Source organism: Leptonotus elevatus, chromosome 12 (assembly GCF_054856555.1).
Source record: "Leptonotus elevatus isolate MCC_2025b chromosome 12, RoL_Lele_1.0, whole genome shotgun sequence".
NCBI classification, from domain to species: Eukaryota; Metazoa; Chordata; class Actinopteri; order Syngnathiformes; family Syngnathidae; genus Leptonotus; species Leptonotus elevatus.
In genome coordinates, this window is record NC_141250.1 from 16,078,650 (window position 1) to 16,098,321 (window position 19,672).

The window sequence follows — 19,672 nt, forward strand, 5'->3', positions numbered from 1 at the left end:
CAATGGCACCAAATGGCCTATAAATATTCTGCACAATATAGAATTCGATAGACTTTTTTCTTCTTTTCACTTTACCGTTTGCTGTACACGAAAGAGTCCTGATGAGCGCCCATGCCGCTTATTTATTTATTTATTTCCATGTGTAGAGCTACATAGCGAGGCCCCCCCCCCCCTGAAGTACACTCACTCACACACAAACACATTCGTTTCCCATAAAGACAATTTCGACACAGGAGACCGCGCAGTTGACGGCCCAGAGTATCAACTAAAGTGACCGTTTGACACGTTGAAGCTTATTTGTCGTATCCGACTTAATTTAAGTCGACTTTGCTTTTCTGTCTGCTGTGCTTTCTTTCCAGTTTCCGCGTGCGAGAAACAAAATACATTGTTTGGAGTAATTTGCGACTCCAGCTTTTCTGCTCTTCACCTTTGACCCTAATCTACTTTGCAGAGTTGTTCCAGCTGCATGGGGATTACCCACAATGCGCTGAGCTTCTCTCTCTGTCGTCACTGTGACGGCAGCTTGCAATTTATTTTCCAACATGACGCGTGTTTGGCCACTTTTTTGTTTCACGGGTTCAAGGAAATTAAGATTTTTGTTTGTTTTTAGTTTGTGTTTGGGGTTGGCACTTTAATGTCTTCAAATTTTTCACATTATACAGGAGTAATACACAAATGCCGACACTCTGCTGTTGAGGTCTACCCTTTTCACACTGCAATTATGGGCAGGGACCACAGAATGGAATCTGATCGGAGAGGAGCTGGCGCAGTGATTTGGTGTTATTTGATTTTGCCTGATTTATTTACAAAGTAACTATCCAAGTTCCTGCCGAGCCATTTATTTTTCTCTGCTGCTCATGTCCTCCTCCTCCTCCTTTTTGAAAAGAGCAACGTCAGGGATTTTGTTTGCAACAAAGAAAGATACATCTTGTTGAGGTGCGGCCTAACTAGCGGTAAAATCTGTTTCTACTTCCTGGTAGGCTGCTACGTCAGCACTTCCAAATATGGGCACACTAGCAACCGATCATTTCACATTGCCGCACAACTCTTTCAGACTGAGTAAGTGCAGTGTGAAAAGGGATTTACCTTTCACCAAGCAAGGCAGAAAGGAATGGTTTCTGTGTGGACTGGTGGCCCAACACGAAACATTTTGGTGACGATTCAAATAAAGGTGCAGATATAATCATTTGTTTTCTTTCCCTGTTACGGTCAACTTGCATTGGGTTCATGCAATACAGTGCTTTCCTAACCCACACCATATTTATCTATACACTGAAATTTTAAGTTAGGCAATTCAACTTAATATTTTATGTTTTGCAACTAAGAAATAAGAGCTTACACAATTGTTGTCCTTTGTATTATCCCCTCACATTAAAGTTGCTTGCTTTCTGGTGCTAACTAGCATTGTTGAAAATAAATGTCAAAAATGTATATTTTTTTAAGTTGATCCATTTTAACTGACTGTTTTAGCCCCAAAAATACAAATTCACTCGCTGGGTAGCTTTGAGGGGATTGGGTTAATGATTTTGACCCAGCAGATTGGGTTGAAGATTGGATTTGTGTACTAAAGTAAACTTGTGCCAAACATATGCCAATATGCTATTTGGCCTTGGTGGAGGTCATTATTTGAAAATCACAGTTTTTTTTCCCATATAAGCCGTAAGAGTGAAAATGTGTTTTTAATAGATGAATTGATCTGTTTATAGCAACATTGTGTAATAGACATGCCACGACAGTAGGTGGCGATGTACACAATCCAAGAGCTTTTCTTACACTTTCATTCACAAACAAAAAATGTCAATGAATTTAATCTTTTTTTTTGTGTCAATTACATGCAGTATAACTAATTTCTCTTTTTCTCATTTTTTTCCCCACCACATTTTTTGGGGGGCCCTTATTATCTCCTAATGATGCAAATGGTTCATTTTTTTTTGTATATCCTGAAAAAAAAGTTTTAAGACGGCGTCGAATTTACTATAATTTTTTATTATTTTACAGGGCAATGTCTCTTTTTACATCTACTGCACCAATTTCATGTACCGTAGATCTTAGTAAATAAATCAATTTTAAAATCGCGTGCTCAGCCAATCAATGAGCTTCACCTACGGCCACGATTAAAACCCCGCCTCACTCACACTTTACGCTCTCGTCCCCTCGAGGGTATTTATGCACATTCCATCTTCCTTTTTAGCCCTTCCCTTGTGTCACCGTGAGAAGAACCTCAACTCAAATAATCACACACTCACTCTCACACGCATACCGAGTGAGTCAAACCCTCCAGTTTGGCTGTGCTTCTGTCTGAGGAAAGAAGGTGGGAAAGGTAGATAGTGTGGCAGATGTAAACGAGCTCTCAGGACGTAAAAATTCATAAAGCAGACAGACTGTACACTCACTGAAGCCTCGTACAAAAATATCAACACGATCCGAGTCGCTATCAAAGATTTGGCGGGCGGAGAAGGAAAAGCTTCGGTTCACATATTCCGGTTCTTCGCGTCGCCCCCTTCATCAACACAACTTTTTTTTTTTTCACACCGCTGCACATTTCTCTAAACAGTAGAATTTGGGAGTTTTTTTTTTAATTTGGTTAAAAAAAAGAAGAAGAAGTAATCATCATGTCACCGAGTGCAATCTCATCTCTGCTTCCATTAAAACCCAAAACATTATCAATGCAAAATAATCATCCTAAGAATTTGTATACTTTTTTTTTTTTTTACATTCAGCAAGCCATTTTTCCTCACTTGAAGCCACCGTGTGCACGTGGGAAACATTAAATAGAACAACAGAACAATTTCAGATTCAATAAATATAAAAATGAACGATCAAATTACTTGTTGCACTTTTTCTTTTTTCTTTTTTTTAAATACAAACAAATCCAGTGACAGATCACAGCTTGGGACAACACAAATATCAATTTGAACATTTATAAAACAAACAAACAAACAAAAACAAAGAGAGGAAAACAACGCTACACGTATTTGTATCGAGGTGCAGCGATTCATTAATTAAATAATCGATTCATTATTCAGAGATACCTTGTGCCATTTCAAATGAATTCCAAATCCTTGGAAATTTCTCTTCCATGAAAGCAGACTAATTGGATTTTGTAAAATAGTGATCAAGATTTGTGCCTATTTTCTGCACTTTCAATTTGAAATAAAGGGATTGAAATTAAAACCTGTTTAAAAAAAAAAGAAAAAAAGATTCACCAAACGAAATAGTCAACCAAAAAAAAAAAAGTCATTAGTTGCAGCCCTACATCAACACGTATTGAGTTAAAAACAGAAAGGTGTGCTTATTGCCACAAACACGATGAACCTGGTTTGGGTCTTTGCAAAGAAAGAACGCACCAGAGAGGAGTTCTGAGGTCGCAGTTTGAAGCCGAGCTGATGCTTGTTGTGCTGGTGAACGACACCTGGGAAGCTTTTGTGTGCTCTTTGAGTGTGTGCGTGTGCATGTGTGTGGTTATCCTTTTTTTCTGGCGAAAATGTGCTGGATTGAGAAAGACTTCCGAAGACGTCTTGTGCTACCGTCCTTTTCTGATTTGTAAAAAGTCCACGGGAAGAATCTCGCCGCTGACACTCGAATTCCGGGTGATGTTGTTGTTGTTGTTGCCGTTGTTGTTGAAGGTTGACAGCTCCTTAAGGCAGATTGGAAAACCCAATATCAAGCCAAGTGGTTTTTGCGTGTCTCGTTTTAAAAGCTCTCCACGAAGCTTCCGGGAAACAGGCCGGTCTGCCCCGTCCTTTGCAGGGTGCCTTTGTACCAGCCGTCGTCTCGCTTTTTGTGGACGAACACCACGTCTCCCTCGCGGAGCTCGATCTCCGCCTCGCTCTGCGGCGGGTAAGGAACCACCACTCGGTACCTGGCCAACGCGGGAAGGTGAGACTCAAGTCAGTGAATGGACTTTGTGCAATTTTCAACAAAGCTGGTCGAATGCCTTTGAACTCATTCACTGCCGTCGACGGATATAGACGTCAGAAATTCATTTGAACCATTTCTATCAGTTTAACATTTTTTTCCACTTTTGTTAACGAGAGTATGAAAACCTAGAAATATTAAAGTCATGCGATCGATTACAATAAAACATTTCAGGCGATTATATTTTTTTAATCATAACTAATCGCATGACTTCACTAGTTAACTCACGATTAATCACAAATTTTATATCTGTTCGTAATGTACAATAATTTTTTTTCTAGGTTTTGATTTAATGTAATTTAAAACTAATTTAATTCCCATAATGTATATACTAGGGGTTTCAGGTGATTACAGTTTTTAATCGTAATTAATCGCATGACTTCAATAGTTAACTCACGATTAATCACAAATTCTATATCTGTTCTAAATGTAAAAAAAATAATCTAGGTTTTCATACTCTTGTTAACAAAAGTGGAAAAAATAAAAATAGAAATAGTTCAAATGAATTTATGACGTCTATAGCCGCCAATGGCAGTGAATGAGTTAAAACATGGCCAAGGTCATCTCTTCTAAATGTACAATAAAACGTACAATAAAATAATTTTTTCCCTTAAGTTTTAATACTCTTGTTAATATAAAAGTGGACTTTTTTTTTAACTAATAGAAATAGGGCTGAATTGTTTAGTTGTTGATAGATGTAGTGTACTATAATATATATATATATATATATATAGTGTTAAATCGATTTGTGTTGAGGTCATGTTTCTGCCACTAGATGGCATAATTGCATTTTTAAGATGTTGGTGACAGCTCAGTGCATTTTTCTTTTCATATTTAAAATGAAGTCACATGTGAAATTCTGCACATTTTTAAAATTGCAAAATACAAATTGACCACAGTCTCCACATATATATGTATTATTATTACATTTATTACTGCAAAATTTGGACGTGGACATGTCTGCTGCGTTGCAACCGGAATTCCCCCTTTACAGGCTTTCCAAGTAAGGGGCAGTCATTATTCACGCTTTAAAAAATGAGTGACGTTAAAGGAACTTTAAATTAACTCAAAATTAACACATTAATTATAGTATATATGCACATATACATAGATACATACAGTACATACATGTATGCATACTGTATACTTTTTATATATTAGGGCTGTCAGTGGATACATTTTTAACATAATTAATGGCACGATTTCCATAATTTATTTACAATTAATTATATTTATTAATTTTTAATTAATTCATGCAAATTAAGCACCAACGTTATACCTTTGGAAAATGTAAAATAAAATATTTTTCAAGTTTTTCATACTCATTAATTAACAAAGAAAAAAAAGAACAAATATGGTTACCAAAAATAAATGTGGTTGTATCTTTTAATCCATTAATAGTCATTTTATAGTAAGTAATTCATGAAGTTATTTGAAGTTAAACAGTTAAAAGGAGTGTGAAACACTGAGTCCTAGGTTTGAGTTGAGGCAATTTTCTGCCACTAGATGTCTTTAGTGTTTCATGTTAGACCTTTGCGACCGAAACAGTACGTTTTTCTTTTCAAATTCAAAGCAATTGGTACTTGGAACACGAAGCAACTCAAATACACATTTTTTTTAAAAAATCACATTTATTAATGCTAAGCAGTGTTTTTGTGACTTCTTCGCACAAAGTGTTCCGTGAGTTCGTAACTCCAATTGAAGTAATCTGATATTGTTTATTGTAATGCAGATGAATTAATTGCCTGTGTCTGTTAAAAAATACATGGGAAGAGGACCTTGAGAAAAATAATCACATAATATGAAATCGCAATTGCAATATTGAGAAAAAAATAATAATCACAAATTATTTTTCGAAATTTTTCATCAGTGAGAGTACTCACCTCTCCCTGGACAGCGGTTTGGGTTCGGGCCGGAGCACCATGAGAACACTGCTGGCTCGCGTTGGCGGGGGCGACATGGGAAAGTTTGTATCCAAGGAGCCCGACTTCCTGTGCAGGGGTTCCAGCCCTACGGCCCCCGCCATGTCGATCTCGACGGGACACGAGCCGGCCCGCCCCTGAGAAACCATGGGACACGATCCGGAGCGGGCGTGGTGGTGGTGGGGGTGGTGCGGGTGGTGGGCGAGATCGTTGGAGGGATCGTGGGTTGGCGGGGAGGCGGGGGGTGAGCGTGGTTTCTTTTTGGCCGCCGCCCCTGACAGGAGCTTCAACAAACCTTTCCTTTCTTTCTGATAGGGAGAAGTAAACAAAGAGAGGAATATAGTCAATAACAAACAATTATTAATTCATATTCATATTAGTCAAATTAATAGATGTTTTTACCGTTATTGTTGAAATTGATATAATGACCAGTAAGAGCAATGAGTACTTTCACCAGCTGTTTTTCAATGGACTATGTGCTACATCGTTGCTGTTGTTCTACACACCACAAGGTGGCAGTATACACCCACATAACTCTAATGTCAAAGCAGATCGCTTCATGTAGCATCCACCCCCCCCCCCCCCCCCAAAATGTAATTTTACACTCGAAGCTCAGTCCCACATTTGATTTATCCATTGATAAGGTCACATTACAAATAGTAGTAGAAGCAGACGGCATGTTTGTGAGAAGCGCTGCTGCAGATGCCAGCTCGCGCCCGCCCATCAACCTAATTACTGGACCATTTGCTCACCCACGCTCAACACTCTTTAAGTGCTTTTACAGTAAATTATCCCAAAGATGAATACAGAGGCTGACAGATCAAACGGCTGGCGGTAACTGCTTGTTGTCATGAATGTTTCTTTAACTATGGAGGATGAGTAAAAACACTGAAAACATGTCAACCGTTTGGTGGTGGCGGAGACATTTTCGTTGCAGGCCACTTTGTAGTTATGGTTTTTCCTCAGGCCACTGTAAAGTCATATAAATATATAATCGCATCATCGTGTTATTATGAAGACAATACAAATTGATGGATAACTCGGTTTGAAAACAGACAGGAATGAAAATAGTTTGTTCGGTTGGTTTCTCAGGAACAGCAATAATGTTCCCGGGTCAATTTGACCCGGGCTGTATTTGAAGATTAAACACAGCCCAATAAACATTATTATATGCTTTTATCACAAATATTTCAAATGAACCTTTTTAAACAAGTTTAATCATGAAAGACTACTATTTTCAATGCAATTATGCAAAAATGAACCATTTAAATTGTCCGTTGATGTAAAGTTTCATAAGGTTCCTAAACTTCAAAATGGGTCAATATGACCCGGGCTATGTTTAATGTTCCAAAAGCTAAAACATTAGCAGCCATTTTAATTGAACATATGTCAAAGTGAACGATTTTAACAGAGAAATTCCATAGCAAAAAAAAAGAAAAAAAAAAAGAAAATAAACACTACTTATTTGTCAACTTTAAAATGGGTCAATTTGACCCGGGCTATGTTTAATGTTCCAAAAGCAAAAACATTAGCAACCATTTTAATTGAACATATCTCAAAGTGAACAATTTTAATTGAGAGAAATTCCATAGCAAAAAACCCCCCAAAAAACCCTACTTATTTGTCAACTTTAAAATGGGTCAATTTGACCCGGGCTATGTTTAATGTTCCAAAAGCATTCCGATAAAATTTATTATTTCAATTGAAAATGTCGTAAGCAATTTTAATTGTCGAAAAGACACTTCATAGCGAGAAATTTTTTTTGTATTTTCTCACTAGGATGTTAACACTTATTTATTTATAAGTATCAATGTGCCAAATAGTCTTTATTTTGTTAAAAAAAAATAGCTCACGAGAGGTAATTTTACAACTGTAATTTTAATACCTTGATACAGCAATATTTTTGCTCGCGGTTATCATTTTGTCATCGTACTCGAGTACTTGCATCTGTTGGGTAATTCCAGCTAAAGTTAATGATAGGACGCTGTACATTTAATCGCCAAACAATTGGGACACCTGACCAAACTCATCCAACCGCGTCTTCCAGGCTCCAAACGCACAAGAGACAGCCAACCAAATTGGACGGACATAAATAGAACACAAATCAAATCTGTAGCTGTGGCAGGAGACGAGGATTCATTAATATCTGGGCCTCATGAAAAAAAAAAGCATCTTTGAGTGGGATGATGTAAACAAGCCTGCTGTTCCGCCATCGCAGGGCTGTTTGTCAGCTAGCCACGTAGTTAGATTAGCTGTCCAACACAGCGCAGCCAGCAGCCAAAACAAAAGGAGCTGAGACAGATGCAGCGCTTTCCCCTGCCATCATTCAACACCAGCATGTCCCGATTTGACACCCCGAGTTTCCGCCGCGGCGTTGGAGACGAGAGTTCAATATGAGTGCCGTAAGGGTTCGAGAGACGGGGCCAGGCGTGCACGCTTGGTAACAAACGCTCGGGCTTAACTTCAGACAATTCCAGTGCTTTGCAGCTGTTAAAGCAGAAATGAATCAATAATTAGCTCGGATACGTTTCACTGCTTTTGCTGGAGGGCTACAGCGCGGGCCAATTGAGAAACGATTACATTTTCACAACGCTCTCCTTAGCGAGCAACAACCTTTTTATATTAAAGCTGGCAGAGGTTGTTTTTGAGTTGGGCGTATTAGAGCAATATGGGCAATAGGCTGCCTTTATAAGGGTCGATGTGCTTTTGGGAGTAAATGAGGTCATATGGAAAGATAAACGCACCGAGCTGTCACCGTCTTACAAATGCAATTATGCCATCTAGTGGAAGAAAAACGACCTCAACACAAACATCAAACTTTTTTTTTCTTTTTTTTTTACAGTACAGTACATCTTTTCAATTTTAACTCGGTTTTATGAATTATTATGAAATTTCTGTATCAATGATGAAAAGATGCAACCATATTTCTAGTTTAACCTTTTTTCCCCCCACTTTTATGTTAACAAGAGTATGATTTTTTTTTTAATACATTTTATTGTACGTTTAGAACAGATATAAAATGTGTGAGTAATCGTGAGTTAACCATTGAAGTCATGCGATTAATTACGATAAAAAATTTTGATCGCCTGACACCCCTAATAAATACAAAGTACACAGTTCAGAGAAGGGGACACGTTTCAGACACACATATAATAGGGGGGAAATCCACAATATAGACAGATAACATAATTTTCCAAAAATAATACCCCCACCCAAGGCTTATTAAAATATATTTTTTTTAAACATTTCAAATACAGATGAACACAATGACTGATGGCAAGGATAAAATGAGCAGAAAATACAGTATTATTATTATTATTACGAACTGAAGCGTCCGTATACATGCATGTGTCTTTAAAAGGCGGGGCCTGCTGGGACGCATGATGTCAGCAACTCACTGCATTTACTGTGTGTCGTCACAATTTGGTCTAAGACACTTTTTATTTATTGTGCTGTATGTTGGATCTTTGTTATGTACGAAATGTTATTAGATATTTTTTATTATTTATTTTATTATTTATTTATTTTTAAATGCTTTAGAAATAAAGTTGAATTCTCCCGGTGTTAAATAAGTTGAAAATTGCATTTGTGACTATAGCTCTCCTTTCCCACATGCGAAGGCTTTACTGTAAGTACAGTGATTAGTGAACGATGAACCGCCATATAGTGGGGGAATACTGTATCGCCACAAAAACAAATAAAAAGCAAAAAAACATAATAAACATGAACTTCAACTAAGACTTTTTCTACAAGGTTAGCAAACGTGTCTGTATGAATTACTTTCACTCATCTGAGAAACATTTGACGTCATTGATGGCCTCAACAGCCATATCGGACAAAAGCTTTCATCAAAACGCTCCTACAACAAAGTCTTTTAAAGGTGAAAAATGTCTTCCGCCATTTGATTAACAATGACGTGTGTCCCAAAACCTTTATCTAACATACTGAACAAAGTACACCCGTTGAACATCCCATTTCATTTAGCCTTAGCTTACCTTCTCCGTTTTGCCGGCGAGGGCGCACTGCGCAGGTGCGCGCGAGGGGCCCGGCGAGGGCGGCTGCATCGGGATGGCCGGTTCCCCGTTGAGCAGCACCGCCGACACGTTGGGAGGCGTGAGGCAGGACAAAGGAGACGACAGGGGCAGGTGCGGCCGTGAGGCGGGCGACGACAGGGGCGAGGGCCCCAAACTGGGTCCCGGAGACGTCATGGAGAGCGGGCGACCCGATTGGCCGGAGCAACGTGAAGGTGAGGAGCTCTGAGAGCGCAGGGACGTTATCGCCACCGCGGGGCGTTCTGGGCTTCCAGCAGGAGAACTATGGACTAAAATACACACAAATATATTTTCTGCATTAATATACTTTAAACTGAGAAGACCTTTTCAGTGACAGCGGGTAGTCATTAGTCCTCATTAATTCTGGAAGGCAACATTTATCTACGTATTTCAGCTCTTTAGAGACACTGTACTTGTAATCAAAAATAACACGCACCATAAAACCGCGGTGCCAAAGTTATTAGCACTTTTGCCTCCCAGCAAGAATGGCATAATGATGGTTGATTATTTTCGCCACTTCAGTGAATGCGGGTCAATTTGACTCTAACGAGTAGTCAAATACCCAACTTTAACCTTTACAAGTGTTTTTAAAATTTTCATTTTTATTTTTACCTTTTCTAAATATAATATTTACACCCATAGTGTTAGATGAGACGAGACTAAAAAACCCATTAATAAACAATAACGGAACTATTGAAGACAAAACAAAAACTGTAAACTAATGCTTGCTAACTTACTAGCCTGTAGCATGTAGCGATAGTAGCCACTTGTTGATATAATTGTGTGTGAATTTGAATTTGTGCTAACTGAGATACGTTAATACTGTTCGGGCAACTATGGTTTCGGTTTGGATTGCAGGCGAACGACAGTTAACCAAATCACAAACGTGCTGTCACTAACAAATATTTTTAGAATCGACGATTAACTCATTCACTGCCATTGACGGCTATAGACGTCAAAAATTCATTTGAACTATTTTTATTAGTTTAAATTTTTCCCCCACTTTTGTTAACAAGAGTATGAAAACCTAGATTTTTTTTTATTGTACATTACAAACAGATCTAAAATGTGTGATTAATCAAGAGTTAACTAGTGAAGTCATGCGATTAGTTATAATTAAAAATTGTAATCGCCTGAATTTTTTAAATTGTAATTAATCGCATGACTTTAATAGTTCTAGGTTTTCATACTCTTGTTAACAAAAGTGTAAAACTAATAGAAATGGTTAAAATTAATTTCTGACGTAATTAGCCGTCGACGGCAGTGAATGAGTTAACCTATCGATTATTTAATCGATTAATCAGATTAATTGTAATTTTGCATTAAATTGTATTTTGAATCTTTTTTTTTATTTAAAAAAATAAATAAAATTAAAAAGAGAGGTCAAATTAAGTTCACCTGTGAAGGATCAAGAGCATTTTAGGTTCCCCTGAAAATTACAGTACACTCGAAATCCAAATTTTGCAAACTTTTTGGGAGGAGTAAATAATAAGAACAACAAAATAATAGGCAACAACTTCCCATGCAGTAAATAGTTGCCTTAACAACTAATCTCACTAATCAGTTTCCATCTGTATGTGGACACACTTAAGGACCCCCCCCCCCCACCCCAAACAGTTTCAAGCCTCCTTCTGCACAACACTGCAGTACTCAAAGTGTCTTGCTGCTTTGTAATGTCGTCCAGATGCGCGAATGTGTGTGGGAACGACACAGCCAGGGAGCGCGAGAAAAAGCAAGGGGCTCTGTCATTACGCCTACATGGAACGCAAAAACAAAATGATGTCATTCGGCAGTGTGTTTCCTTGCGCGGCCCAGTCTTCCAGTGTCAAGCAGTGCTGTGTGTGCGTGTGCGTGTTAACGCAACACTCCTCCTACACCTGCTCCACATCATCCTCACATGCCACGCAGACCTGCCAAGGTTCATTTACTTGCTGCCAACTCTGCCCTACAGCGCCAACATAGCGGCAATGTTTCTATTTTAAAGCCGTTTTTGGGTTCCCTTTTGTTTTTTGCCTTGCTACTTTTTCCCCTCCAAGTTTTCACATCTTGTGTGTCTTCTCTGTTGATGTATGCGTTTTTAAGGTCACTCATTTATTTAACTAAGTTTGTATTTTTCTCACATTTGGGTGGCGCAGTTTAAGATTGACCTGTGACGAGATTAAGCCATCGACTGAATATGTCGGCGATTGCCTGCGGTGACGGATTTGGAAGCAGGAAGAAAAAGGCCTTTTCTCTTCTCATTGACAAATAAGCCTCCAACGCGCCTCCAGTTTTGAGTAAATTGACACATAAAAGCAAAATGGTGCAGACAAACACATTTTCGGAACCCGACATTAGGCGGGAGACTTGCTTTTTTGACACAGGAGAGATAAGATGCGCTGAAAACGTTGACGCTTTCCATGTTATTCCTGGAACAGTGCATGACAACCGAACCCTGAAGCGCATGGTGGATTTATTTGAATCATTCATATATCTATCTATCATTCATTTTTAGCCACATATTTTGAGATCCAGAATGCTTGTTGAGAATGCATCTGGGTGAGATTTTGTTTGCTAATAAAATGAAGGCAGCAAAAGTAGACCTTGACGAAAGAGAGTGTTTGGTTTAGGTATAAGAACACGGATTTGTTTATAATAAAAGGTACAGAGAATTTCATTGAATGTAAAATCCGTGCAATCTCTACAGTGAATGTCTCATGATGGGATGGTTTGGAATTTGACAATCAAAAGTAGCATACAAATCTACTGTCAAAGTTCATTTGTGCAGGACAAAGCTATTTTCGACTCCGTAAAACACGAGAAAAAAAATTCAACAAAAATAACATGATTTGTAGCAAGCACATTAAAAACATTTTTATTCATACATTAAATACATGAAGTCAAAAATTACATAGGCAGCTCTGCTAATTGATTAACAATATCTTTCAAAACATCAGACTTTTGCATTGTCTTTTTGTGATACTGATTACAAACGCTATCACAAAAAATAATTGGTTGACAATTATAACATGATAAAAACGTGATATCCTCTGAAAAATAATTAGCATTTCATCACATCATAAAAATGACTTTTTAACGTTTTGCTTTTAACAGTTAACGTGTTATGATGTTATTATGGGGTCATTGCGTTATGGTTCTGCTATGTCTCTTAAGATGATGATGAGGATGTTGTCAGTTGCTATGCACTTCCTATGTCTCTTGTGATGACGAAGTTGTTAGTTGCTATGCAGTTCGCCATGTTCCTTGTGATGATGAAGTTGTCGGTTGCTATGCTCACTATGTCATTGTGATGATGAAGTTGTCAGTTGCTATGCAGGTGCTATGTTCCATGTGATGTTAAAGTTGTCAGTTGCTATGCAGTTGCTATGTCCCTTGTGATGACCGCGTTGTCAGTTGCTACATCCCTTGTGATTATGACGTTGTCAGTTGCTATGTCTCTTGTGAAAAAGTTGTCAGTTATTATGCAGATGCCATTTTCCTGTAATTGGCACTCTTTGGTGCTGTATCTTAGGTTCTGTATTTATTGGTGATTTTTCTTCCATCAACTCTTGGTTTGATTGGATTGTTAAAAAGTTCCCGTTTTTTTGCGTCACCCTGTAGAATTGTGCATTGCCTTAGCGAGAGATACGTTGAACCTTATCTGTTGGTTCTACTGTTAAGTTGTTTTTGTCCCAGAATTAAAAATGAAACCCATCCACGTTGTCTAGAAATATAAAATCATCCTGTTGCCTTAATGACTTCTCACAGCCTTACTGACGCTCCGCATTCATTTGAGCATCTGTCAAAACATTTTCTAGCCAATCTTGACACTGGGCAGTACAAACGTGTTTGTAATCAAGCGTGTATTGGTATTGTATTTATTTGAAGCGTGTGCTGATTACACAGGGCGCAGTGGGCAGACTGGCCACTCTAGCAGAAACATTTTAAGATCCACAGCAGGGCGCAGATTGCAGAGATTGTATTATGTCAAGACACTGATGGTAGTTTAGGTTTCTTTAATGACAGCACGGAAAATGGTTGCCGCTAAAACCTGCGATGCACGAACCTCCACTGAATTGGGATGTATCCTTTCACTTTGGAACGTGACTGCCTCTGGAAGTTGCATAAATCTGGTGCTTGGTCCCGTTTGAATGCGTACGCGCCAAGATTTTAAATGAGTATTGATTGAAAATGTGTTCAGTTGTGCTTACCCAGCTGCATTGAGGTGCGTGTCTGGTTGACTGAATGCTGACTGGAGCGCAGGCAGTTTTTCAGCTGCGCCGCCGCCGTCTGCGGAGACGAGGCGGGACTGACGCAGTTGATCAGCGGCGTGGAGGGACGGGACGAGGAGGGCCCCGGGGACCCTGGAGAAGAGGGGTCTGAGATTTTACCGCCAACCTGACTAAAACCACCGCCTCCTCCATTTCCTGGGCTGGATAAACATGAGCCCCTCGTAGTACCAACGCCAAATGTTGCCCTTTAAAACACAAAGAGGAGAGCATAGACAATCAGTGGACCTTAACCACATAGAGCAGGGTTCACCAATTCCGGTCCTCGAGGTCCGGAGTCCTGCAGGTTTTAGATTTTTCCGCCTACCAACACACCTGATACTAAAGATCAGGATTGTTATCAGGAATGCTAAATTCTAGTGGGCGGAACCATCTAAAATCTGCAGGACTCCGGACCTCGAGGACCGGAAATGGTGAACCCCGTCATAGAGCCTGAAGGAAAACACAAACCTTGCTGTTCCAATACTTTTGGAGGAGACTGTATATCCATATGTTTTTTTTATTACACTTCCCCCATGTGGCCAAAGCACACACACCAGTAAGATCACAACGATAAAAAAAATACCACCCACACGTGCGGACTAAACAATGGGTATAGATTTGCAAAATAACAAGAAATTTACCATATTGTGACATCGGAAAGTTCCAATCCAATGCCAGCGATATACAAAATATATAGTGTATGAAGAAGTATGAATCCAAAACAAAGTAACATGATTTAAATCACCTCTTACAACATTACCCCTAACAATGAATGGCTTACAGATGATTTCATTCGGAAGAAAAAAATGTACTTGATGTGTAGCATCTTTGGGTTGCCTTGTTAAAGAAAACAATAAAACATGACGAGGTGAAAATGCTAGCAAATAGTTGAGGATAGTTCCCACAGAAAAAAATGTGAACATTTGATTTTCTTGGATAGTAAGTCTGTCTTTTGGGACAAAGCAATTGACAATTCGTCGTCACAGGTCAAAATGGTGGTCAACGTGGTGAAAGAAATCTCTCCGTTGTTTGAAAAGCATTGGACTTTGTATCGTTGTAATTTGATTTGTGAGGATTATTTAAATTTTAAAATGGGATGAGATGTCCTTTGACTACTATAACAATATGTGTGGTTTGTATGATAGTCACAGGCAAAATCAATACAATCTGCCGTTTGTTTCCACCGTATAAAGGAAGTATTTACATTGCCTTGCATTGGGGAAGGGTTAGAGTCAGAAATGCCCGGATGTTCAGAAGCTAGCCAGCTAGCTAGCGTTGTTGCTAACATTGTTGTTTTGGTTGTGATGCCTTCAATTCCTTTTCTAGAAAACAATTTTCGCAACAATGGAAACACTCTCAAAAATCTTTTGTTGTTTTCCCATCTCAAAATTCCTATTGTTGTGTCAAGACCACACTATTTTCATCCTTTTTCAAAACAGCATTGCGTCTTCCTGCTGAAAACACTTCGGCATAGCAAGCGGCCCATGATTCTGTCTGCAAAATAATGAATGGCAGCCTTGTGAGCTGAACTGCACTGACTGCACCATCCACTCTCCTATTGCCGCCCATTGACTTCCAGTCATATACAAGAGTTATGAGCTCACGCGCTCTTGAGCTTGTGAGCGAAACGAGTTGAGTTTGAAAGCTTCTATAAAGGGGGACACTTGCAGAGAGGATATTTTGACCGGACCTCGCTTAAGCCTTGTGTACACAGCAGTTTACCCATCAGGGATATTGCCCTTTTGAGTAAACGGCACAGAGATGAAGGGGCAGAACAGAATGTGATATCAATACGCCGGCAGGAGCGCCAGCAAGCGTCGTTGCATTGACGCTTGCGTAAAGGGACAGCTGGACGAGCTCCCTCAAAAATATCTCACACTCGGGTGACATTAAGATGATATTGCAAAGTTATGTATGAACCCGCAAGGTGGATGGGTTTTAAACGTGTGCTGTTACACAATCTTGGAGCAAAACAGGCTTTACGGACACTTTGAATGGTAACTTGAGGAATGGTTTTTGGTTTATGGTGAACATACTGTATTGGTTGTGGTCATGGTTAGGTATTGGATTGCGTACAGCAACCCTTTGTAAAAAAAAAAGAAAAAAAAAGAGCATTATATACTTGAAAAAACACAGTAAAGTTTTTAACTCAGAAATTCGAAGTACATTTGACAGTTTTGATACATTTTACCAGTTTATTTTTTTTAAAAAAAATACACAAACACAAAACCAGTTTTGGATCTAATTTTGGACACACCAATAATGCAGTATAGTGGCAAACAGCAAGAGTGGCATGGTTCAGGTGGTAGAGTCGCTGTCTCCCAAGCTGAAGGTCATGAGTTTGTTCCTCAATGGTTGAGTAACTAAACTAGTTAAATATACTCAAAACTCTCCTTGTAAAATGTACTTAGAATTTCCGAGTGAAAATATGTTTTTCAAGTAAATATTACTCTTTTTATTATTTTCTTTGTTTTACAGTGTGGTACTAATAAGCTCACTTAAGATTGCTTCACAAACATGAATGTGCATGCCTGATCCCAGAGCTTTTTTTTTTTTTAAGGCAAACATCCCAATACTCTTCCAAATAAGCACAACACTAAATTCAAAGAAATAACTACAAAACACAATCGCCTCTCAGGTGCCGTCCACAAATGGTTGACATTCTACCTCACAGACAGAACTTTTATGGTAAGTTTGGATACCAGCTGCTCCAAGGTCATTAAACTCACATGTGGTGTTCCCCAGGGTTCAATTTTAGGCCCAGTGCTTTTTAAACTGTACATGCTCCCTTTTGGTGATGTCATCAGGAGACATGGAGTCAGTTTAACAGCTGCGCTGATGATACACAGTTGTGCATTTCCATGTCTCCTGGTAACACAAAAGCACTTTTTTAAATTGTATCTTAGATGTGTTAGTCATTGGTCTTACACTCATTAAGAACATCATCAAAATAATCAGTCAAGCACTTTGAGTTACAAACTTTGTATGAAACGTGCTTTATAAATAAACTTTCGATTGATTAAATGATTGAGATGAGACAGAACAAGAACAGGGAAGCATTGAAGAAACAAAACAATGAATCCAAACTAACAGAGTCCAACATAAAATCAATAGTCGAAACAAAATTGTGACAAATACTTAAAACGGACATGACTCGCTCTATATTTCAGATTACTTGCAGATAATCTGTCAGAAAATGCAGCCAGTCAATTAAATGTCCTCAGGTGTGTGCGAGTGCGCGTGGGTGTGTGTGAGCCTGTCCTCCTCATGAGCATCCTTGCAGCTTGGTAAGTATGGAGGGGGGAAGCTCAAGAAAGCGCGAGTGTTCTTATGCAAACATAACAAATGGTCTCATTTGATTGAACCTTTCACCCTCCTGATTATTGCTACATAGTCACAGCATACAATGGAGAGTGTTTAGTGCTCTTTTTCCTTTTCATTCTAGTCTCATCACTCTCATTTCTTTTTCTCTTTTCACCTTTTTGTCCGTCCACCCCAACCCACCCCCGTACGGTTTCATCATCTTCCTCACTCCTTTCATGCCTCATTCTCTTTCCGCCGTTCCCCGAGTCTTCATTATCTTCCTCCCGCTTGTTTGTGTTTCCATTATTCCAACGCTGCTCGGCTTTTGTTTCTCCCTCGTTCATAGTCTTTTTCACTGCATCATGGGGCAGAATGCAGATTAGCCGAGCAGCCGTTTGAAATATGGACCTCCTCAAAGGAATGACGACGGCTATAAAAACGAACAAATATACAACTATGACCTCAGCACACTTACCTTTTAATCTCATGCGGTTTTAACAGCGCCGGGTAGTTGGGTTTGAATGCTAAGAGCATCGGTAATAAGAATTTTATGATAATGATGGTGATGATGCCGATGGTAATGATCTCCTCTCAGTATGTGGTAGCACCGGATAGACAGAGACGATGAAAACGATTTAGAAATTATTTTAATGGATAATAGAAATAATGCATTCCCATTATAAACATTTAATAACAGGCTATTTTAAAGTAACAATCTAATATTCTTATGGATGTGTACAAAAAGTTCAACTGAAATCTTGACGTGGAGTGCCAACGACGACTATTGTCGTCAATTATATTTATTTCATTAGCAGTGTGCGTGAGGAGCTATCTTTGGCTTGTGTGCAATCATTGTTAATCTGGGGAGTCAAAAATAAAAATGGCCAGTAGATGGTAACATTGGGGTATACTACAGATTGTTTTGAGAAAAATTTACTTGAGAGCAGTGTTTTACCCTGAATACTAAAAATGGATTAGACAAGAATAAGGTTCACAACCACTATAAACACAACCGTATTTACAAGACACTCATACAATATCAGAAGGATGGCAAATGAAATGTACTAATGCGCCCAGGGCTTATTAAAAATGAATGAAGATGTTTCAACTGTGACCAACAGAATACAAGAAAACAATTAAATGTGAGGAAAGCTCTGACTGACCTGGACACGGGGGTGACATAGTTTCCCGGGAAGACGCCAGACGCAGCCGTTCTTAGTGAGGTGCCTTTGAACCATCCGTCTTGACACTTCTCCGTCACCCGGTACATCTCCCCCTTTCGAAGCTCCAGCTCGTCAGCTTTCTGGGGCTTGTAGGCGTAAAGCGCAAGGTAGCTGAGAAATAAAGGTATCAGAAAATATTATATTAGCACTGATTAACTGGCAGCTACACAAACATCAAGGCGGGTTAATCTTACACCCCTCCCCCAATTTAAAAAAAATAAAATAATAATAATCGTACTCCTCTCATTAAGACGTGACACAAAGCCAAAACATTATATGAATAATAAATTCCAAAGAATTTGGATTTTTGCAATCCAACAGGCACAAAATATAACCATGATTCAAACCAACAGTAAAGTATTCATGTTAATCAATTAACAAAAGAATATGGAATGTTGTGAATGGTGCCAAACTCTTACTACCAGTAGTATTTAGCGTAGCACCTTTCTTTTACTTTATTTATAAGTTGGCTCATGTATGGAATATTTTGGCCCACATCTACTTAACATACAAATGAGCTTCTGCTGTTGTTTTTGTTGATGTTATTGATGGTGATGGCAAACGATGAGACCAGAGTAAACCGGCTCTATATGCGGCCTCTAGGTTGCCATGGTAACAGGTGTGGGGAGCATATTCTGTCTTCCCATGGCAACAGGAATAGTTGCCAGGTCAAGATTGAAACGTCCACCCCCATCAGCTGTACCAAGACACTCCAGATGGGCGTCAGACTCGCATGGCCCGGAAACGCAGGGTGACGTCTTGTTTCATGTGGGGAAAGTTTAGGCTACGATTAAAGGGGAAGACAATAATATGTTCTATGCAGCCCCACTAGGTTAAATATGGTATTCTGGTTAAGACTATGTTAGTGGAATATGAGTTAAGCAGCAAAATCCAGCCGTTTCCGTCCATTTCTGGGGGCGGACATTTTGCTACTTGCTGTCGATTGAAGATGACATCAATGTTGCTCAGGTCTCAGGTAACTGCCAATCACAGTGCAGCTTCAG

General features: G+C 39.0%; 1 protein-coding gene across 1 annotated transcript in view; it reads right to left on the bottom strand.

The window, feature by feature from the left end:
* The window catches only part of LOC147164751 (E3 ubiquitin-protein ligase SH3RF3-like), an 80,766-nt gene that overhangs the window by 139 nt on the left and 60,955 nt on the right, over positions 1–19,672 (bottom strand). The window contains exons 6-10 of the mRNA XM_086091834.1: positions 18,609–18,779; positions 14,083–14,348; positions 9,836–10,161; positions 5,802–6,148; positions 1–3,862 (exon numbers count right to left, since the gene is read on the bottom strand). The exon at positions 1–3,862 is cut by the window's left edge and continues 139 nt beyond it. Of these exons, the coding sequence (XP_085947960.1) occupies positions 3,694–3,862; positions 5,802–6,148; positions 9,836–10,161; positions 14,083–14,348; positions 18,609–18,779 (1,279 nt within the window). The 3' untranslated portion in view covers positions 1–3,693. The remainder of the gene's footprint in view (positions 3,863–5,801; positions 6,149–9,835; positions 10,162–14,082; positions 14,349–18,608; positions 18,780–19,672) is intronic.